General features: G+C 34.2%; 1 protein-coding gene across 3 annotated transcripts in view; it reads right to left on the reverse strand.

The window, feature by feature from the left end:
* Window positions 1-24,278, reverse strand: part of LOC132724130 (equilibrative nucleoside transporter 1-like) — a 38,124-nt gene that overhangs the window by 4,427 nt on the left and 9,419 nt on the right. The window contains exons 1-11 of one of the 3 annotated variants that reach the window (XM_060708942.1): window positions 21,211-21,322; window positions 16,526-16,707; window positions 13,789-13,939; window positions 12,987-13,068; window positions 10,694-10,833; window positions 8,701-8,795; window positions 7,358-7,408; window positions 6,096-6,181; window positions 4,839-4,887; window positions 1,369-1,466; window positions 541-669 (exon numbers count right to left, since the gene is read on the reverse strand). In XM_060708942.1, coding sequence (XP_060564925.1) covers window positions 541-669; window positions 1,369-1,466; window positions 4,839-4,887; window positions 6,096-6,181; window positions 7,358-7,408; window positions 8,701-8,795; window positions 10,694-10,833; window positions 12,987-13,068; window positions 13,789-13,939; window positions 16,526-16,679 — 1,035 coding nt within the window. In that variant the 5' untranslated portion in view covers window positions 16,680-16,707; window positions 21,211-21,322. Of the gene's footprint in view, window positions 1-540; window positions 670-1,368; window positions 1,467-4,838; window positions 4,888-6,095; window positions 6,182-7,357; window positions 7,409-8,700; window positions 8,796-10,693; window positions 10,834-12,986; window positions 13,069-13,788; window positions 13,940-16,525; window positions 16,708-21,210; window positions 21,323-24,278 lie in introns of those variants that run through there. The other 2 variants (XM_060708944.1, XM_060708943.1) reach the window with 2 other exon arrangements.

Consider the following 24,278-nt stretch of genomic DNA (forward strand, 5'->3'; position numbering starts at 1 on the left):
AAAAATATTTCCTTACATAAAGCTAGCATCACATATAAATCTAGAGGTCTTATGACAACTTGGAAAACATCGACAGACCAGCCTCTTTGTACATTATTTCAGGCACAAACTGCCGAGTAATACCACCAATAATGAATCAACTTGCTCCCTAACATGAAAGTATTCTATAACCTTTGCAGGATTGCACTGGCAAGTCATTAAAAGTCAACAACTTTTACCTCTCAGCAGTATGTATTTAGTCTATGTTAAATGAGGGTCCATCCACCCGGTAAGGTACAAAAAGCAGCTTTCGTTGTCGAGTGCATACCCGGACATGTCACCAGTCATGCCCTTAAAGTTTTATTTTTCACAAAGTGGTGATAATTTACCTCCATGGAATTTCCACCGAGTATAAGCCAAAGATATGATTTTTGAGCCAAAAGTAGGTCACTGTATGGTGGTCAACGAGAACCTAAATTTACAGTAACCTAAGACAATAATGAAAGGAGGTAGACTCAGTGGCTGAGGACAAAGATCCTATATACATATTTAATAACTTACCTTCTTGATCACTATCCAGTAGGTTTTACATGACTCTAAGAAAGCATTTAAATAATCTCCACACCTCATTTTCTTCTCTTCAACTGGCTCAGAACCATGCACTGATTTCAGGAAATATTGGTAGTATTTCTGAAAATGTTTTAGCAACAAACTTGTTCAATAAGAGTGGAAATTAATGCAGCTTAAACATTCAAAGCAACACACAGTGTTTGAATTATAGACCTTGGACAGTGACCCTATTCTCAAATAAGTGTGTGAGGTTTTAACCCATTTTATTTTTGTTTTGGAGATACCAACTTGCACCCCCACCCCCCCAAAAAACAAACAAAACAAAATGTGACAGCAATGATGCCTAGGTGAGTACAATAGCTCTCCCTATTCTTCGATAGTCATGATAATAATGTAGTTTCATTTCATTTTTTCTGTTGGGTTGAAGTCATACACTAAAGATGTATGTTTCACAGAAATGAAAGGTCTCCGGTTTATGACAAAATTCATTCCAAAAAACTTTTTCTGATGAATTTTTCATTTAAGTAATTGTATCTTCCAGTTACATTGTAACTTAAGCTTCAGACCACCTTAATCTAAATATAGCTGAAGACATACCGAGAATTTATACATGTAGCAAATAACGGTATTATTTTGGCTAAAAATAAATAAATTCAAAGCTAAAATCTGATAAGTCCAAAAGAAATCCTATGACTGGCCCAAGGATGTTTTAATAATTAATTGATATAAAATTAATATAATGACAAATAAAACTCTAAAGGTATATGAATGAACCAAAAGGCGTTTTTAAAATGTCCAAAAGAATGACTATTTCCTTACAGTGAGTGGAAGTAAAAAGTAACAATCAAAAGCCACCAGCAGGACCACAATGGCAACAATGAAATAATAAACAGCTGATGTCTTCGGGTCTGGAGCACCTGAAACATGACAACAAGTTCATTATAATAAAAGCCAGAAAAAATTAATACAGTCATTACTGTGTAATTGAATCCATAGTCAACAACAGACAAGCATATTCATAAAATAAACGTACTGCAATTCAACAAAATTTCATCAACAAAAGGCAAACAAAAACATCAGATTCAGACGTACATAGCACAAGAACAGATAATCCTAAAATATTCATTATATATACAATCAATAGATATCAAAACTATGTATGGCAAAAACAATATTTGTCCAGAAAAACAACACACTTTTGATCGTATCACAGTGATCGGTTTACCTAACTGGCTTTCCTGGAGAACTAACCAGTAACGACCAATTTTGTCCTCACTAAATCAGCGGTGAGACAATGACCAGTAAACTCAATGTCAGACATCAACTGCAACAAAAAATTCACGCCTTGCCACGAGGATGAAACCAGCAACCACTGGATTACAAATTTTCTGTTCTCCCTATTGAGCAAAATATGGGCGTAAATATTCACCTGAAATCTTGTTATAGTGACTTGTCACTAATAACTTTTAATCCGATTATGGTACCTCAAAATGTAACAGCCATTTCATAAAATAATCTTAAGAGCTCTTGCAAAAAAATAGACTTCTCACAAAACTTATTTGAGATATTCAAGGTCATAGTTTATCATAACAAGCCCAAACTATATAGTAAAGCAATTCTTTCATTAAGCATAGAAATACTTGAATTGAGTTCTTAACCTAATTATGGTTTTGTGCCATTTAAACAAAAATGTTTATGCCTCATCAACATATTGATAACTTGTATCTTAATTTACATTTTACATTAAACTTACTGTTTACACATTGAAGTTCATGTTTCCTAGAAGTATAAACATATTATCTGTGCATATATTTTTTACTAAATCTCACAAATGGCATCAGTTTTGCTCATAGGAAGTAAAACAAACTTTCTTTCATAGAATTAACTAACGAGCAGGTAAAGTCTTGTTCACACAGGGTAACAAAAGATAAAAGCTGTGATAATGCTGAAAGAAGGTGCTGACCTGATAAAGAAATGTAAATGCATTGAACACTTTCTTTTTTTATGATCTCAATCTACATATGTTGCCTACACATTTAGGAAAAGCATGATAATAGAAATTCAATGGTAATGAAATAAATAGGTTATGTTGTTTTAAAGAAAAGTAATATTTTTTGGGTTGAGTTTTACGTAGCACCACACATTATAGGTCATATGACAACTTGCCAGCTTTACTTGTGGAGGAAGACAGGTGATCTTCTTTGCATTATTTCAGGCATGAACTTTCATCTGAGTAGAACCACGTTTTCTAACATGAAAGAATTCAAATATCTGTTGGGATTTGAACCCTCAGCAGTGAGGGGCAAGTGGTTTTAAAGTCAATGACCTTAACCACTCGGCCACGGACGCCCCAGTGTTGCATCTAGAATTTCAAAATTATGGGGGATTGCCCCCCACTCAATCGAAAAATGTGGGGGATTTGAAAAAAATTTGGGGGACATACATTTACCTTACAATATGACATACCGAATAGAATTCATTTATTTTACATTCAGGCATTTTTGACAGCTATCGTCCGCTCAAAAACGGAAGTAGAAAAAATAAAATATTGACGAATACTACAAAACACACCCGAGATGACTTAGTCGGCTGCTACACGCGATTTAGTACGTATTTTAGTCATAACCACGAGTGAAAACAAACATGGCTGAAGCGTTTAAGATACGATGAAGATAAACTGAATTAAGTTGAAAAGATAGTTAGATGCGCGACTTGGCGCGCACTGACTTCATTAAAATGCACGATCTTCATAAAAAATGCGCAAATCGCGCGGCCTAGATGCAACACTGCGCCCCCAATACAAATGTTAAAGGTGTGTACATTTTTGCTGTTGGCAGCACTTAACAGTATTTCAGTCATGTACTTGAAGTTTGTCATATCTGTGTGGAGTATTGTTCTGTATTTGTGACCAACCCTTAGCTAAACCTGCTGTGATTGTTAGTGATAAGCTTTGTTACCAGTATAGAGTCAGGCCAGCTTGCGCATCCGTGCAGTCTGACCAGGCTCTACTATGCTGGTAGCTCAATTCTTGTGCCTCTAAACATTTAAATGGACTGTTCAAAATTAAGGGGAAGCCAAGTAAAGTCTATACCAGAAATTCAGCAGGTTGATTGGGTACAAGAAACAGTTAACGTTCTCTCCCGTAAACCATTCAACCCAGCAGTGGAGGACATAAGGCAGTGCTTTTTTCTCTACTTTGGGAATGGTGCCGGTACCAGATTGATTGGGAAAAATGCGTTATTTTGACTTAAATTGGGATTTTTTTCATGCATTTTTTCAGCTACAAATAAGATTAGCCATCATGTATAAAGATAGCTAACAGCTTTCACAGTCCAGGTAGAACTATTGAGTGGTGATTTATATGAATATATTGGATTTAAATGATTTCAGAGAAATCACTTGGCCTTGTGGCAATTTTGAACAGCCATTTTGGGAATTTAAACATTGGAAATTGGGAATTTTAATGTCTATTTTCTATTGGGAACAGTACCGTTTTAGGGTAGTAGTTATATAAAGAAAAAAAAACACTGTAAGGCCTGATAATCATAGACAAATGTGTCATGTTAAATCATACAGGAAGCCAGGGAATTAACAAATATCAAGTTTATAGACCTGGCACTTTCTATGGAGTAAATCAAATGGGCTTATGTGATATAGATCAAATTGAGAGAGAAAATGATGATGAAAAGGCAGAATGATCAAATCTCTTTATAAAAGCTCTAGGATTCAGATTTATTTTTTTTCTAATTTAAATATACCTTTTCTATGTAATCAATTATAACATAATATTGCCTGAAAAAACAACATTAATGTAGAATGGTATAGCTAATATGTAATATACATAAAATTAAAATGATCAACATTCATCAGTCCATGGGAAAATAGTTTTGACTTATTTTTTTCCTGGTCTGTCTAGCCTAACAGATCAATTTTTTAGTCTTAACAAAAGGTTGCAGTCATGAAAAAAAGAAAGTTTTCTATAAACAACAGTTCACACCACTTGCAATGTATTTTGTGAACACAAAATTGCTGCATGCGGTTTACAAGTTTTTAGAGGGATATTTTTTCTTTTACAATTTTGAGTAGATTTTTAGGTAATTGTGAACAAACATAACTTTTTATGAACCATTTCTATTTCGTATAACATCACATCCAATGCTTGGTATTCTACAGTTTTTATTTATTTCTATGTCAAAAATAAATACACATACGTAAGTCATACTTGTCCGTTGTAACTTCTTATGAAACTTTACACTTAATAAACATATAAAAATATGAAAGAACCTTACCTGCTATGGACAAAATATTAATCACAGATGTGAACACCCCACTGAGATTCTGAAATAAATTAAGCAAAGTTTATAACTGTGGTTTGTTTGTTTGGTTTTACGGCACACCAACGCAGTATAGGTCATATAGCATCAGAACAGGAAAGATAAATTAGGCTAACCTCGGTGTTACAAACTTCAAAGCAACACCATGGGTCAAAGCCATTCACCTGCTGGAGCTGAGAGATGCAAAGACTCCTGTTATTCGAACCCATTTAGTCACTTCTTACGAACATGCAGGGATAAACGGTGGCTGCAATTCTTATTCCCCAACCATTAATGCAACCCCCAAAACACAAGGGACTTATAGCTGTGAACATGAAGCTTTCTACAAAAATCAAAGATCTTTATCAACTGAATCTCGAGTAAAGTATTGTGGGTTTGGACAGGAAAATGTATTTCTAGATCTGCTTATCCCTGTATTATAAGTCTCTGCTTGTGTACATCAAAATAATACAGATTTGAGCATGTTACTAAATCTTTATAGCCTTACAATTAATCAGCATTTTTTGGGTTTTAAGTCACAACACAGGAATGGTCATAACAAAAGGCTGCTTCCTAGCTTTACTGGTGGAGGAAAGCTTCACAATCTTCCATGCATTATTTCAGTAATGATGACCTTGACCCTAAGGGGTCCAAATGCATTACCAACCAGGGTCTTCACATAAGCTTGCTATACACTAAGTTTGATTACAATATCTCATTCCTAACTAGTTATTGTTCGGCAAACATTTTTCTATTTTTTGTAACGGTGACCTTGACCCCACGGGGTCCAAATGCAATACCAACCAGGGTTTTCACATAAGGTTGCTATACACTAAGTTTGATAACAATACCTCATTCCAAACACTATTTATCGTCTGGAAACCATGAAGTGGATGGACGTACAGACTGACTGACAGACAAGCTGACTCCTATGTATCCCCACTAAACTTCATTTGTGGGGGTATAATCAGCCTTCTGGAAGCTTTTACATGAAAGAATTTGCAATGGCTTGTGGGATTCGAATCCACAGCAGTCTGAAGCAAGAGATTCAGTAAGTGACCTGTACCACTCTGTTACCACAGAGGCTCTTACCATAAATAAATCATAGACTTTTAGCAATCTTTTAAAAATAATAGCTGATTAAATCTTTTTTTGAAAGGGATAATTATGCCCATTAGGTTATCAAAACTTTAACAACACATAATTGTTTCACAAACTTGTTTCCAAACTTACCGTTCCTAACACAATAGCGTTGGTATATTTCATAGGTAAGATGGCAGCCAGTCCAAACGTACTGTTCTGATACACACCAGCACAACCTTTATAACAAATAACGCAACAATATTATTAAAACATCAGTGTTCAGTTTCATTTCAATAAGATTCTTATAATATTTGCATTTAGTCACATTATGCACTTGTTTTTTCCATTGTTGAGTTCAGCTAAATTGACTTTATATTTAAAAAGATGAGAATGTTATAATGGTCATTGACCAATAATTGACAATGAAAAATGTTTTAAAACTGCCTAAATTATACAAAGACTGTCCTACTCACTTTATCAATAATAATTATGTTAATGATACATGTACATTCTGAAGGATATTTATAGAATTTTTTTTAGAGTCGCATGAGATATTGATTATACACATCACTAAGACTATAAAATTAAAAACAATTATGGGAAAATGAGTTATTTTGACTTTGACCTGTACACAAACCATTTACATTTGGAAGGGCATGTCTTTTCAAACAGATATGGAGAAAAAAATAATACATGAATGCAAAATTGATAATGCAATTATCATAATTTAAGGTAATAAATTATAAAAGTTATCATTTATGATTTACATTTACGTATACAAATTTACATATACAAAAAAAAAAAAAAAAAAAAAAGAGTATGAAAATTGAATATTCTTACTACTACAAAAGTAACTGACAAATGGTCACGGATTCACAGCTACAGATAAATAATTCTCCAGTTGGGAAATATCTCTTTGACAAAAGAAATATTTGTAATCTCCAAAAACTGATTGCTGATAATTTTATGGTATGTGATATTGGCCAATACTATAATTGTCAGTTGACACTTTAATGAATTTCTGACAAAGACTTTTATTGTCAGTTGACACTTAACATTTCTGACAATCTGATTAATCAATTAAACACTACTGTTAACCATGTTTGGGTATTCAGTCATCATGACAGTATTTAACTTATCCAAGCTTTATTGGTGACAGAATGTCCAAGCCTGCTTTTCTAGAAATGTTTGGCATGAATTAACAATTTACAATATAATCACCAACCTTACCTCAATCAACTGTAAACCTTTATCTCACTTTAATTTCAACATAGAACTTTAGTGTGGTAAGACATACAGCTGTGAGGAGTGACAAGAATTTAGCACACAAAACTACTCTACCACAGATGTCTAATTATAGTAACAGATGATTAATTTAATCTCAAAACTTATTCTATTTCAGATATACTTACAATTCATAAGCGAGGCTGAAGCCATGGTTAGACAAAAGAAATAGAAGGGAACTGAAATGAAAAATTGCAACATTAAATCAATAAATAAATATTAAAACAGGCATCATTGTTCTTGTTTTGTTTTTTGGTTGTGTTTTATGTCACACCAACACAGTAAAGGTAATATGGCAACTTTCCAGCTTTACTGTTGGAGGAAGACCTCAGGTAACTTCCATGCATTATTTCAGACATGAATGGACACCAAGTACAGTGTCTATTCTAGGAGGGGCGATGGGGGAATTCACCCATATTTTTGAGAATTCACCCCTATTTTTTGAGAGGAAGGGGGAAAATTTTTACATAGACAAAGAAGGAAAAAGATCAACAAATGTAATAAATTCTCACTTTTTGATAAAAATCCCCCCTGTTTTTCGAATCCTAGAATAAACACTGCAAGTAAAACCACCGATGTTCCGTAAGCTAGCTGGATAGGTTTCTCACATGAAAGAATCTTAAGTCGCTGTCAGGATTCAAATCCACAGCAGTGCCTTGCATGCGGTTCTAAGTCAAAGACCACAACCATTTGGCCACTGACGCCCCCTCAGATATCAATTTGAACAGTTATGAATTTTTTGTTTCAATTATGAGCTATACCAACACTATAAAGGTCATTTAGTGCTTTTCCTTCTTCACTAGTTGAGGCAAACCTTACGGTGTTCCTCCTCTCATTATTTCATACAAAACTGCTCAAGTAGGTAAAACCACTGTCCCCTTAACAGGGAGCTATTGAACTTATCTAGAAATATTTAAACTGGCCCACAATGAGAGAAGTCGAATTCAAAGTGTGTCAATATACAAATTCTAAAGAAAAGATGGCCAAGTAGCTCATGTGTCTACCTTAAGGGTTGTAAGTTTGAGCCTCATTGGAGCACAACTATGTTTAGTTCACATACAACATCAGTTCTGGTTAATTTACAGCAAGTGCTCAAGACTGTCTTGAGTGGTTCGAACTAAAATATTTTCACTAGCTTTAATAGACTTACTCAGGAATCATAAAATGTTCCCACCCCAGCTAATCTAGGGGTACAACAAACCTTTACAGTTACAACTTCGAAAATAAGTGCGACAGGTTTACTAATCTATTGTTACTAGTGAGGCGCCGGGAAGCTATAACTGTAAAAGGTTGTTTGTACTGAATGGATTAGCTTTGGATAAACCCACGTTACCCGAATTCTGGATAACACCTATATACAATAAATCTATCTGTGAGAGTACCATTAGGACAAACAAAAGAATTCATTAGTTTGACCTTGACAGTCAAGGTCAATTTAAAGGTCAAGGTCATATCTAAATAGTCAACTTACTACTGGAAGTATTAACCATGGCGAGGATCACAGTAAATATGAAAATTATCACCATCATAAACAAAGCAATGGCAATTCTTCTTGTTGATTGTTGACTGTAATAAAATAGAACACATACAGATAATAAAATAATGGAACACATAAGTAATGAAATGAAACAGATATTGAGTAATAAAACTAATCCATAAATAAACATAACAATAATATTGACACTTGAGTGGGTCACAAAAATCTATTTGTTATGGGCAGGGTCTTTCAAATTGAAATCGCCATTTGTCTGCAAATATTCTGAACAACCAATCTATATTTTTCAACAGATCATGGCTTTAAAATCATTATTTTCTGAAATAATCATCTTTTTTTCCCAAAAGTTTAAAGACTTTTAAAGAACATCATGATGTTAGAATTTTCATTTTTGCTATTGTTTTTAATTTTAGCCCCATTCTTGAACATTTACACAATTTGCGTATAGCAAACTATACTGAGTCATCCCGAGACATGTTTAATTGTAGCAGAAAAGCAGGCTTCGCGAAAGTTGCCGGACCGTCGGACATGTCCGGCAAAAATCAGGCCGGTCCGATATTTTTTTTCGGAGTTCCGGACTTTATGTCCGGTACGAATACCGGGATATATCCAAGACCGATCAAGACCGAGTTTTCTCCCTTGAATAAAAAAATGTAAACCGAGTTTTGATTCGCCGTTTCATTATAAGTGTCCAATCAAATTCTAGATACATACGACTGTCAATAACCAAAATGTCGGTGTTACTACATTATTACGCTGGCGCTACGCCCGGCAAAAATCGTAAACTAACAAATGAAGAAAAAAAAGCGAAACAAAAGGAATACGAGTCCAGGCGCCCGCCGAGAATTTGTGGGTAAATGGAAAAATAGCCGCTTTGATCATGAATGTTTTGATTTCCAGACAGAGTCCATTAATCTGGATAAACTAATGTTTTATTTAAGGGAATAAAATTGTGTTGCAAATCTTTAAAAGTTGTTATGTCTTTAAAAATACACAAAGGTATTACCATATACATATATTTGGAAAAAAAAATTCGGTTAAACAAAAGTTCTTTCGGTCAGACAAGAATTGAAAGTTTGTCTGACCGAATGTCAGGCAAATTTTTCAGCAGTTTCGCGAAGCCTGGAAAAGGGTTGGCAAAGCGCGTTTCCAGACCATTCTTTTTGAAAGACCCTGTTGTGGGTGTTTACATTATTCTCTACAAGTAATTAATAACTTCCCAACATGATCTCTTGAAGCAATGTTCAGTGGAGGAGAAATGGGCTAGATAGCCAGTCTCCAACCTACAATAAACTAATGTTTAACCCTATCTTTATACTTTAATAGAAATGCAACATCATGAATCTGTAACTTTGCACTTTGAACAAAATGGGGTGACTCAGTAAAACAGATAATTTTCACCAATGCCCTCAACTTACACTCACTGAACTTCAAATATCATGATTGTTTTGAAATGCAACTAATGTTTTAATTAAACAATGTTTTACATATGCACAGCTCTAAATGGCAGTTAAGAAGGCACACATACACACATATTTGCTTAAAAGTAAATACTTTCCAGTGTTTTTTATTATAAATGTCAATTTCTTGACAATATGTTAAGTTGGTTAGAAATTAGATAGCAATGTTCTCATATAATACACTGTATACATACATTTTCAAAGTCACACATGTATATAGGACATCTAAGTCATATGGCAACATTTCAGCTCTACTTGCAGAGAAAAGCCACGGACAATCTCTGTATATTATTTTAGAGTGACTATAATATTATCAAAATGTTTATAATTCTAATCCTGATGGCTTGCTTTGAAATCAAATGGTTTTGTAAATTTTTTTCATTCATACATTTTTCAAGTCACACAGGTGAAATTAAAATCATTCCTGGAGTCTTAAAAATCATGAAATTGAGGAAAATCCCGGAAAATTTTACCAGTGTATATAAGGATAAAAAACAAACAGTGGTTACCCTCCAAATTGGAAGAATGTGTTAACACAACTGATGACAGCATTGGAAACCTGCGACACTATACCCAAATAAAACATAAATTCTGTACGATACGATGCATCCTGGCTGGTCGGTGTATTCAACTTGTAGTCTTCAAAATACTGAAAAACACAAATTGGAACTTTGTTTTTAATAAATAAATGTCAGACACTTAGCTTAAAGTGACAAATTATCAGATGGAAGTTACATACACCTAGCCTCCAGTTGAGTGAAAATAGACTAAGAAGCCTTTAAGCTAAGTTCCTTGAAACCTTCAATCATTTTTATTTGAGATTCATTCCATAACTATACTGATTCAGTTACTGTAACCCAACGAATATTCGCGACCAATTAATATTCGCTTTATTCGCGGATGGCCACGAAGCGCGAATATTTGTTTGCGCGAATTAGTCCGCACGATTTCGCGAATAAATTGGAGAGAATTTTTTTTTATTTTAGACGTGGTTATGCAAAGCTACTTGACCGGATATATTCGAATTTTACGGGCACCTGTTAGGAAGTAATGAATTGTTATGAATATTGCCATAAAGCAATAAAAACACAAACTAAGTAAACTACTACTATTTTATAAATATCAAAAGAATTCTATGTCAATATAGCAATCAAAATAAACATCCACATTTTAATACAGTTTATGAAATACTAGTAGGCCTATTGTCAATCACGTTCCGTATAGGGTACTATACGGATCATGTGTCAGTTTTAAGTTTCTTCATATTTACACTTCTATGCTAAGTATATGCATACAAAGTACTCCCACTTATTTTAAAAAATGTTTGAATAAATCGTTTGACAAAAGTGGGAAAACTGTCAAGCATCACAAAAGGCTATTGTTTTTTTGGATTCTATAAAATAATTGTTTGAGTGAATTGTTAAGACAAAGGTGGTATAGACCTATCGAGCATCACAAAAGGGTATTGGGTGTACATAATTACAAACAGTGAAATACAAGATGGTTTCATAACAGTATCGATTTTTACCCGTCAAACTTAACAGTCTGTATAGCTCAACTGGTTATATTGCGGACTCATATAATATAATTTTCTCGGCGTGGGTTCGATCCCTGATTGAAGAAGGTATTTTTTTATGAAACGCTAAAATTGAATTTCTTAAAGACTTTTCTAGATAAAATGAAGACGAACGATGCGTATATGTACAATATAGAGAAAATGTTTTGCTGAATTGTGATCACAATTCACTTACCAATACAATATAAGGCTAGCGTATTGTTAATCCCATTTAAGACACCAATAATGACCTCAATTATTGAAGATTAATAGTCGGCTAATGGATTTTACTGCCCCATCGGACTTTCCAATCCGCGAATTTTTTTTTTCGGAAATCAAGAAAACGCGGAAATTAATATTCGCGAATATGTCCGACCTCGGCAAAACGCGAAAATTTGTATTCGCGAATATAAATTGGGTTACAGTATCCCGTAACCTGCTGAAGTCATATAATGGATTTGCCCAGAGACATTCATACATGCCGGAGAAATGGGCTAGTGTTTTATACTGCAGGGTATTCCCTAGGAATTACAGACAAAATCCACTGTAGTTTTTTTAAGAGTCCCCATATCAAAACTTTATTTCAGCAACTTAAATCAATAAAACTTGTAGGTGGTGGCATTGGTAGTTTTCACTCTGAATCATGGCAGTAAGCCACATTGAATTTACCAGAGCACTGTTCAGCCACCGCATCATTCCTGGGCAGGCTATCAAAATGATTACTTCTGTACATGCAAGAGCAGAGGTACAGTGCAAATCACTGTAGAAAGAACGTCAATCAATCACAATGAAATTCAAAGTCAAACCCTCTACCTATTGAGTTAATCGGATGGCTTAATATAACTTATCATGAACTGTTTAAACTTTTCTTAACTAAGGCTTGTATTTCAAGGACAGTCATCTTAGAGATAAACTTTGGAGCATGTGAACTGATTTTATTTTAATCGATAGTGCCTATACAATACACATGATTTTCTTTACACCAAAGTTTAAGCATATTATCTTAAAGGAATAGATATTCTAAAATATATGGTAAGTGGGGGGTCTTGGGATGCGCTCCTGTTGAAAAATGGCAGGCCTGGGACCAAAACCTTTGTCTGGGACCCAGAGAAACCTGCATAAAGGAAATATCTGTTTATAGCAAGAGTGAGGTCTTACCACATTAGAGGATCAAAAGATTTTCTGCTAACAAAAATGCTTCGCAAATGATAACCCTAATATTAAATAGGCAAGAAACAACAGTTTACCTTTTTGGCTGTAATAAACATGTTCCAGGGCATCAAGATTCCAATACCATGAATCAGGAAAATAAAGAATACCATTCTATACCTGAAAGAAGTTATATAACAAAATAATGATTCTGTTGGTATATTTTTTATTTGGTTTTATGGCGGATCAACACAATTTAGGTCATATGGACTGAAACTGGAAGGAAGATTTTGGCTAACATCTGGTGTTACAATGTTTCAAACATAAAGCAACACCATGGGTCAAAACCATCTCATCTCCTGTAAGTGATGCATAGACTCCAGTAATTCAGCCCATTTAGTCGCCTCTTAAAATCACAGAAGTGCAATTCTGATGCCTCAACCCTTAAATGCAACCAGTCAGCCACAAGGAGCTGTAGATATTTTACAGCAATGTTGTCAGCACTATCTACAGGAACAGTTACACATAAAAATAAATCATTATCAAAACAGTCAGATCTTAGCCATATATAAAGTAGGGGTTCTGAAATATTTAAGCTCACTTGCCCATGTTTTAAGTAGTAATCAATTTATCGAAATAATTTACACATCAACAGGAAAATGATTGACTCTGACAAATTATCAAGCAATGAATTTCAGTCAGAACCCCTGAAAATATAAATATTTAAAGTCTACATTTATCATTAAAATACTGTATTGTTCCCATTTAACACCCATTTGGATGTTGTATTATAAATCTTTAAGCTAAAATTAATTTTCTTGTACAGAATGTGGTGGGGTGCTAATAAGAGTGGGATGGGGGAAGGGTAAGTGCAAGCAATACAGAAGTAACAAGATTTACCTGTCAGGTGGAGGATGATCATCTATATGCTGTTTCTCCAAGTTTGTAAACTCAACTGTTCTATCTAGAGAATCAAAGCCAGGGTCCAGCTTCACAGGGGTGGTATTAATGGTGTCAATAAACTTTTTCTTTTCATCTGGACTTCCCATCTCTAGAAAAACGAACATGGTCATTTTAATAAACCAGGCATACAACCTCATATTACCTTATATATGGATCTTTTACTGATGCTAATTACGTATCCATTTATAAGACAAGTAGATAACATTTATTATCAAGTTCTTTGAGAATTATTTTTATCAATAATGATTTCAGTAGTATTAATTATCAACTTCCAAAAAAGATAGCAGGATTTTAAATTCATGATGTAAATATATATCAGGGTTTCCGCTGCAATTTGCCAATTTATTGCCAAGTGGAAACTCTGCTTATATTATTCTGTGTATCAACTTTACATCTTTTTTTTTTGTAAAGAATTTAATTTAAATTACACAAGAAAATTCGTTTAATTGATATCCCCCCCTAAATCATTCATATCTCTGGACTATAGATTGCAGCTTAATGACATAGCTTCCCAATTGAAATTTTTCTTGATTTTTAAGAAATCAAAGATACAAACAAGAGGGCCATGATGGCCCTGAGGTCGCTCACCTGTATATAGGCCCCCCAACCCCCAACGTTGCAGGGCCAATTTTAACCCAAGGGCTTTTATTTGCACAAACTTGGTAGACACCCATAAGAAGATGTTTCATGCTAAACATCTAAGCTCTAGCTCATTTGGCTTTTTAAAAGAAGACTTTTTTTAAGTTTTTACTATACACATATAGTTAAAAACAATGACACCCCTGGGGCCGGGCCAGTTTTGACCCCAGGGCTTTTATTTGAACATACTTTGTAGACACTTACAAGAAGATGTTTCATGCTTAATATCTAAACTCTAGCTATTTGGGTTTTTTCAAAGAAGATTTTAAGTTTTTGCTATACACTGTCACATATAAAGAAAATCAATGACCCCCCGGGCGGGGCCAATTTTGACCCCAGGTCTTTTATTTGAACAAACTTTGTAGACACTCACTAAAAGATGTTTCATGCTTAATAACTTAACTCTAGCTATTTGGGTTTTTTCAAAGAAGATTTTTTAAGTTTTTGCTATACACATATTAGGAAAACCAATGACCCCCTGGGCGGTGCCAATTTTGACCCAAGGGCTTTTATTTAAACAAATTTGGAAGAAACCTATTAGAACATGTTTCATGCTAAATATCTTAGCCATAGCTCTTTGAGTTCTTTAAAAGAAGATTTTTTAAGTTTTTACTATATGCATATAGGGAAAATCAATGACCCCCCCCCCCCGGGCCGGGGCCAATTTTGACCCCGGGGCTTTTATTTGAACAAACTTGGTAGACACTTATTACAACATGTTTCATGCCAAATATCTTAGCTGTAACACTTTGGGTTCTTTAAAAGAAGATTTTTTAAGTTTTTACTATATGCATATAGGGAAAATCAATGACCCCCTGGGGCGGGGCCAATTTTGACCCCAGGGCTTTTATTTGAACAAACTTGGTAGACACCTATTAGAACATGTTTGATGCTCAATATCTTAGCCATAGCTCTTTGACTTCTTTAAAAGAAGATTTTTTAAGTTTTTACTATATGCATATAGGGAAAATCAATGACCCCCCGGGGCGGGGCCAATTTTGACCCCAGGGCTTTTATTTGAACAAACTTGGTAGACACCCATTAGAACATGTTTCATGCTAAATATCTTAGCTCTAGCTCTTTGGGTTCTTTAAAAGAAGATTTTTTAATTTTTAATATATGCATATAGGGAAAATCAACGACCCCCCGGGGCCGGGCCAATTTTGACCCCAGGGCTTTTATTTGAACAAACTTGGTAGACACTCACTAGAACATGTTTCTTGCCAAATATCTAAGCTCTAGCTCTTATGGTTGTTTAAAAGAAGATATTTAAAGTTTGTTCTTTCGGTTGCCATGGCAACCAGAGTTCTGCATGGAATTAAATTCTTTGAACAATTTTTAAAGGTGACCACCAAAGGAACATTCCTGTGAAGTTTGGATGAAATTGGCTTAGTGGTTTATGAGGAGATGTCATTTAAAGTAAAAGTTAACGGATGGACGCCTGACGGACGCCGGACGAAAAGCGATCACAAAAGCTCACCCTGTCACTTTGTGACAGGTGAGCTAAAAAACAAGAGCCTGAATAAAGTAGAATATTTGCTTAGTTCAAAAAGGGCTGTAATTCTGTCAAAATAAATGTTAGAGTTATAATCATTGGATAGTGACCTCCTATTATGCTCTCAAGTAAGAGTGTGAAGTTTCACCCCATTCCCTTCAGTAGTTTTGGATATACCAACTAGCTCGCAAAAACTCAAACAAAGTGTGACAGTGACACCAAAAACAGGGAGAGTACATTAGCTTTCCCTTTTCTTGAATAGTCAAGCTAAAAATGTGACAAGTAACCAAGATTCAATGCTGGTACAATGTTAAACATTAATAATGGTTAAAAATTAATTCAAAATATATTGGATATGAAAATTTGAATGTACCTTACCATACAAAATGAGACAGTATTTATTTCTTTACACTACCCTGGTCTTCCCTCAAAATTCAAATTTTCAAATTATTTTCTTTTCTTTCCCCTTTTTGCAAAAATACCATGTTATATTTCCCCGCAACCTGTGAAAAAGGTCCAGACTGTTCTTATTTTTCCTACCTGAATGAGCTGTCCCATTTCTTTTTGATACGGGTGATTTATCTGAACTTGGTGTGTAGGATAAAAGTTTAACTGTGTTCTCGTCTTGACCAGACTGCTCCGAGTTATTCACACTATAGTTGGCACTTGTGTCATGGTGAAAAGTGGACGTCATGGTAACAGTTGTTCACTTGATCTTCCTCCTGAAAACAAAGGAGCAAAGTTTACTAAAAATTTTTCAATAATGCACTTTTGAAGTTTCATGATTTTTTGCCCCCCTATCTCAACTCCATAGGAACTATTGACAATCGCTAAATTGTGAAAAAAAAAAGAAAAAGAAAATTCCTGAAAAAAAGGTAACAGTATGGAAATTTATTAGGCTATTTGATTTTATCTATTAATGCTGGATTCAAAAGAAAATTTTTAGAGTTATTTATAATAAGACCCAATCTGTGCTCTGCCCTCTCCTATCTTAGTTTGGTGTTCTGCTGGACTTCTTGCCAGTAATGTTGTTGTTCCAAGTTGCTGGCTTGTATTGGGGAATGTGTTCATTGAATGTCACCGTTTCTTTTCATCTGTGTTTTCATTTCATATCTTACACATAAATACTTGATATCAGAATAGTAATTTATAACCAAGATTAATTTAAAAGTGAAGAAAATACTTAAATCAAAGGGTGAATTTAATTTCCTCATTGTGATTTTGGCCTTTCTTTTCTCAGTCAGACAAAATTATTTATTTGAGGTCACTTCCTCAGCATGGGCGACACAAGTATGGTTAAAATGCAATGTTAAGTTTAAGGTTCTCCTTTCACTAAGTCATCTCAACACTGTGAATAATGGTCCAATTTGCAAATATGCAAACATATTATCTTCCATCAAAGACCATGTCTCTTATGTTAATCATGTACAAATTTTGTGTTTCAAAAGCAGAAAATGTTGGAGAGCATTTCAAATGACAGATGTTAACTTAAATCACATATCTGACAAAGTATTATGAAATATTTACATTAAAGGGAATTGGTTGATAATGGAAGGTCTGTAATTTTCTACAACAAATGAGTATGTTTAAAGTATCAGACATAACAATAAAACACAGAAGATTATATATGGAAGTTGTTGGGAAGTGTAAGTTACATGATTCCAATATCATATATATTTATATATCAGATAATAGTGTTCTAGGCACAAAATATTATTCTTCATTATATAAATGTTGATACATGACTTGTACTTTATCACTAAAAACTTTATCGACATTTTCTCTAATAAATATTTTATACCATACCAACATGATAATTTTTTTCTATAATTGTTTTTTATGTCAGTACTTGAAATATTTATGTAAAATTTGTCCCATTTTAGACCAATCCACTTTAATGATATGATTCAACATTCTATATACATTCTGCACACTGTAATCCACTATGACATTTGAAATAATATGCAGATGTGAAAAGTTTATAAATATGCAAGAATGAAATACCATTTGTATGCAAGTTCGTTAACTCCTAGCAGGTGCTTTAGATAACACTTGTACACTCTGACACAATGTTATTCTCATATACTTGTGTTTTGCCTAGAAAAGTTTAGTTATTTTGTTTTTGCAAAATTCCTATACAAGTAACAAAATGTAAACCATTTCTACGGTTCTACCTGTACAACATTATGCTCTAACCCATGATAACAATATGGATGACAAAAACCTCAAAAAGGGGCACCTACTGTACAGGACACGCCAGGGGCCATGTTTTTGGTTGGGTGACCTATATATAGAATTGAAATACTTTCCTCAGGCAAGAGCTTGAAAACAGTCACAGTCTGTAGGCTCCAGCGGGATAAACAATATTTGGAATTTTACTCTTAAAAAAAATAAAGAAACATCAGCTCCTAGGGCTGTCATTGAAAATTGCGATATCGGTATATCATGGATATTCAACGATCACTATTAAAATATTGATACAATTTCAAACTGTTTTCTTCAGGTCTTTTTTTTCATATACCTGACTGCACCCAGATTCCTAGCATTTTATAGATACTAATACCTTATAATATTAATAACACAACTAAAATCTATTCTAATGATATTCAGTTACTTGGTGATCTTTTTTCATTCTCAGCTCAGACCATCACATAATGTAGAATTTGTTGTAACAAGTTATATGTCTTACTCTATATCTACAGAGTTTTTATATATTGTATTTAGGTTGATTAATTAGTTCAGTCCTAAATGTGTGCAAATAACCTCCAAAATCTGGCTATTTTTGGCCTTGCTTTGAAAAGTGCAAAGAATTTATTACTCTCCCCATGACAGGTACAGAACAGGTAGTCACCGTAGTGTTTGTTTTCATTTATAGTGTACCTGTCCTTCACTAGATTATATATCTCAACACAAGTGACCGAGATCTCGTTTCCGCCCAGACAGAAGTAAACATTTAAGCACCTTTACCAAAAAAGGCAAACACTGAACGATACTGTAACGAAATCAAGACAGGGCACTAAATCTTTTTTATGTTGACATCCAACCCCTTACCAGATAATTTTGTGCCATTGGTGAGTTGAATGATGTAAAATACAGATTGTAACAAACCATATCAGTTTAAAATTGCTCTATTTCCATGTACATTGTATATAAAATTTTGCAATTGCTGAAACTGTTAAGTTAATAAGAAGTGCGCGAAAAGCTGGTTCTTATTACAGGCTAGAGCGGGTAGCCGGGTACCATATTCAACCTATAGTAAAAAGTACACTGCTAGCCTAATAAAGAATTTAGACGTATACTGCAAGCCTATTTCAATAGATTTTTTAAAAAATATTTTTAATTTGATTCCAAGTCAGACTGAAAAGGTTTAAGCCTTAACTTCCTGGAATCAAAATGTTTTTTTTTTCACTTTGAGTGGAATGGTTGGTGGAATAGTTCATGGAGTGGGGCATTTGGAAGTAGAGAAAAAAAGGGGGGGGGGGGGCAATCATTATGACATATCTATTTTGTAACGGTCAACAAGGCAATGCTACATAACAAATATTTAAACTCTAGGCAATTTGTTGTTTCACAAAAAAGACTAATAAAAATGTATTTTCCTATACAAGACTGTATATCAAGTAACTATAAGTGATCCCTGGGGCGGGCTATTAACATTGTCCCAGGAGAAATGATTAATACCACTTATGATATGGTCCACAAAGTGATGTTACAAAAAGCATGAATTAGCTAGAAATGATAATGAATATTATTATGCATTAATATAAGGCAATCACAAATATTACCATAAAATATGGCTTCTGAACATAGTGCAACAAGCAAATTTGTTGAATTTATATCCCCCCCCCCCCGAGTACTGGTTATTACTAACACAACAACTGAAGACATAAGGCTTTATTTATCATGGCATAAACAGTAATATTCTTTGAACTTGATAAATATTCAGGGCAATAACAGAGCCATAACTCTGTGTTAAATAGTAATATCTGGAAATGCCAATGAGATGTATGCATACTGCATAACTAATCAAGGGCCATAAATCCGAGTTATAAGTGTCTGACCGGAACAAGGCAACTATATGCACATCTCCTCTTCGTATCCCATAAAGTTTCATTGAATTCAAGCCAGTAGTTACAGAGAAGTAGCACGGAAACGATTTTTGCTCTGGTTGTATACTGCATAAGTTATCAAGGGCCATAACTCCAAGTTAAAATGTCTGACCCGAACAATGCGATGATATGCCCATCTCCTCTTGGTATTGAACGTTTCAATAAAGTTTTGTTGAATTTCAGCCAGTAGTTGCAGAGAAGTAGCGCAGAAATGAATATTTTTCTATATGCATACTGCATAACTATTCAAGGGCCATAACTCTGAGTTAAAATGTCTGACCCCAACAAGGCAATGATATGTGCATCTTCTCTTGGTATTGAAGGTTCCCATACAGTTTCGTTGAATTCCAGCCAGTAGTTGCAGAGAAGTAGCGCGGAAACAATTTTTACTCTATATGCATACTGCATAACTAATCAAGGGCCATAACTCTCAGTTAAAGTGTCGGACTGGAACAAGCCGACAATATGCGCATCTCCTCTTGATATTGATGATGCCCATAAAGTTTCTTTGAATTCCAGCCAGTAGATGCAGAGAACTAGTCCGGAAACGAAATTCAGACGGACGAATGGACGGACATTGCCAAAACTATATCCCCCTCCTGATTCCATCGGCGGGGGATAAAAAAACTTAAGTTCAACAAGACTGCACTGACGCTTTTTGACACAACTCAACAAGTCTGGAAATTTATTATAAATGTTTCCAAAATTTCTGTACCAAATGATGTTAAAATTGTTGAGCAAAATTTCAAATCATCTGCTGACTCCATTTATCCAGAATAATTGTTTTTTAATGTGCAAAAATGACCTAAAAATAAATGTTTTTATGACTTATTTAACTCAAATCAGAGTAAGAATTTACAATAAACATTGATTTTCAATATAATTTCAATACAATTCTAATTACTTTGTATACTTCTAAGTACCTGTTACATATTTTACAGTTTAATGTGCCATAGATTGTGTATGTAAATGTTTTAAAGTTTATTCTTTAGGCTTATTGACCTCAGAAGAGCTCTTTTTAATCCACAACAACTTAACCTCAGTGGAGATCCTTTAAAATAAAACCATAACAGCAGCAAACCATTACAGCAACAACAACAAAAATACAAAACTGACCTGCTTGTCTTTCAGAATCACAGTTTAAATCCAGTCCTAAATTCAAGCCCAATTCAAAATCTACACTTCAGCTACAACCTGAAGTTCTCCTTTATTTCATCATGATCAGTATTGTTCAAATATTTACAGTTCTATATAGTAAAAGTAAAAGGTCATTGGATTATGCTTCTGCTATTTATAGCCTATTCAAATACATACAGTGTGGCATTAGTATTATAAGTAACTGAATGCAAAATACAGTTTAATACACAACATTATTAAAGGTATATTGTAAGCTTTAATACAGTATATATTATTATGATTATAACACATTGTGTAACTATTTTATCTGATAAAAAATATAAGCCAGTAGAAACAGCATGTAACATGCTGGTATAAGATAAGTATCTCACATACATGTACACTGACCAATAAACATAAATATTAATCATCAGCTGACCCAATAACCAATATTGGATATCAATACAGTATGAATTGGACACAGTCTTCATTAAACCTTTATCTAAATGTCACACACACGATAAAACCCGTCAACACATAAATAAGTGATATACATATATATTAATAATAAATCATGTCCAATTAATATCATAGATCCTATCAAATTTAAACCAACCAAAAAACATGTCTTTTGTCAATATTTACTATAATAGTATGCACAAAAAGTTCCCTCTGTAGAAAATTAGGCACAGTTTGTACAGTTAGTCCAGTGTCACAATGACCACTCACTATCTTGTCTTGTAGTATATCTATAAAGATTCGGCCATATTGTTTTGGAAATATATTATAGCTGTCTTTCTAGCATCACATGTTGTTGTTGTTGTTATTGTTGATGGGAATATTGATTATAGACAGTACCGAGTGACTACAGAGAGGGAAAAATAATAGAAACAGTTAGCCAGTATTTTAAACTAGAACTATCGCTGAATGCGATTCATACCCCCACCAATGTCCTTGACAGAAGACAACTTGGAAAGGTGGTTAAGGGAATAACTTAAGTGACACAAATACATAAAAAGAAATTATCTCTGGTGAAAAAAAGACTAATTGTACAGGTAATAGTAAAAATATCTATTATCAAATCATGTTCGAAACAGTTACAAATAACCTTTCATTTTCCCAATATACTAAACTTTTTATAAGTCAATTTTTGACCTTCAAGTGTGGCCTTGACCTTCAGCTGGCACAAGGGTAAGATGGGTTCTGCACATCGCCCAATTGGAGTGAACATTTGAGTAAAGTTTGAAGAAAATCCTTCCATTAGTATAGAATTTATAGAGCGGACACAACATATTGTCTAGTATTGATTGTATGTAAATTTAAAGACTTAAAAAGGGGCATAACTTTGTCAAAATCCAATACAGAGTTATGAAACTTGACCTGCATATTGTAATTGTGACACCTCATATATCTTTTAAGTTTCAAGCAAATACCTATGCTAGTTTCCGAAATATTCAAGAACATGTTTTAATCTAAGAACATTTTCTAAGTCAATTTTTGACCTTCAAGTCTGACCTTGACTTTAGTCTGCACAAAGGTGACATAGATTCTGCACATAACCTTGTTTAGGTGAACATTTGAGAAAAGTTTGAAGAAAATTCTTCCATTAGTATAGGATTTATAGAGCTGACACAACATATTGTCTAATATGTGATTGTATGTAAATTTGAAGATTAAAAAGGGGCATAACTTTGTTAAAATGCAATACAGAGTTATGAAACTTGACCAGCATATCTTAATTGTGACACTTCATTTATATTTTAAGTTTCAAGCAAATACCTTTCCTAGATTCAGAAATATTCAGATATATGTTAAAATTAAAGAACATTTTCTAAGTCAATTTTTGACCTTCAAGTGTGACCTTGACCTGAAGCCGGCAAAAGAGTGACATGGGTTCTGCACATAACCTTGTTGAGGTGAACATTTGAGCCAAGTTTGAAGAAAATCTTTCCATAAGTGTAGGACTTACAGAGCGGACACGACATACTGTGTAATATTTAATTGTTTGATATTTGACCTTCAACTGTGACCTTGACCTTGAGCTGACACATGAGCAACATGGGTTCTGCACATCCCATTGTTGAAATGAACATTTGAGCCAAGTTTGAAGAAAATCTTTCAATTAGTGTAGGACTTACAGAGCGGACATGACATATTGTGTAATATTTGATTATTTGATATTTGACCTTCAATCGTGGCCTTGACCTTAAAATGACACATGGGCAACATGGGTTCTGCACATCCCCTTGTTGAGGTGAACATTTTAGCCAAGTTTGAAGAAAATCTTTCAATTATTGTAGGACCTACAGAGCGGACACGACATACTGTCTAATATATGATTGTGTTTGATATTTGACCTTCAATTGTGACCTTGACCTTGAGCTGACACATGGGCAACATGGGTTCTGCACATCCCCTTGCTGAGGTGAACATTTTAGCCAAGTTTGAAGAAAATCTTTCAATTATTGTAGGACCTACAGAGCGGACACGACATACTGTCTAATATATGATTGTGTTTGATATTTGACCTTCAATTGTGACCTTGACCTTGAGCTTACACATGGGCAACATGGGTTCTGCACATCCCTTTGCTGAGGTGAACATTTGAGCCAAGTTTGAAGAAAATCCTTCAAGTGGTATAGGAGTTATAGAGCGGACACGAAAATGGAGACGGACGGACCGACCGACCGACCGACTGACCGACCGACCGACCGACCGACCGACCGACGCGACAAAGCGAATCCATTATAGCCCCCCCCACATTTTGTGGTGGGGGTATAATAAACATTAGGAAGGGGAGAAAATAATTTAAATACTTTCAATTATTTTTACCAGGGTGATGATTAACTTTGTATTTAACATCTGTATTTTTCAATTATCAATTTCAAGAAAAATTTAAGTAAAAGAATAAGGGAAGATGGATTGCCATAGTCCTGTAAAATAGTTCAACAAGTACACTTTTTTAATCTATTATAAATATAAAATTTTCTATTAACTTGTATCATCTTTACATTAACTAGAACTGTGTCCAAAGGACACGGATGCCCCCACTGACAACATGTATATGG

This window comes from Ruditapes philippinarum, unplaced genomic scaffold (genome assembly GCF_026571515.1).
Source record: "Ruditapes philippinarum isolate M1 unplaced genomic scaffold, ASM2657151v2 ctg1222_1_1_1_1, whole genome shotgun sequence".
NCBI lineage: Eukaryota > Metazoa > Mollusca > Bivalvia > Venerida > Veneridae > Ruditapes > Ruditapes philippinarum.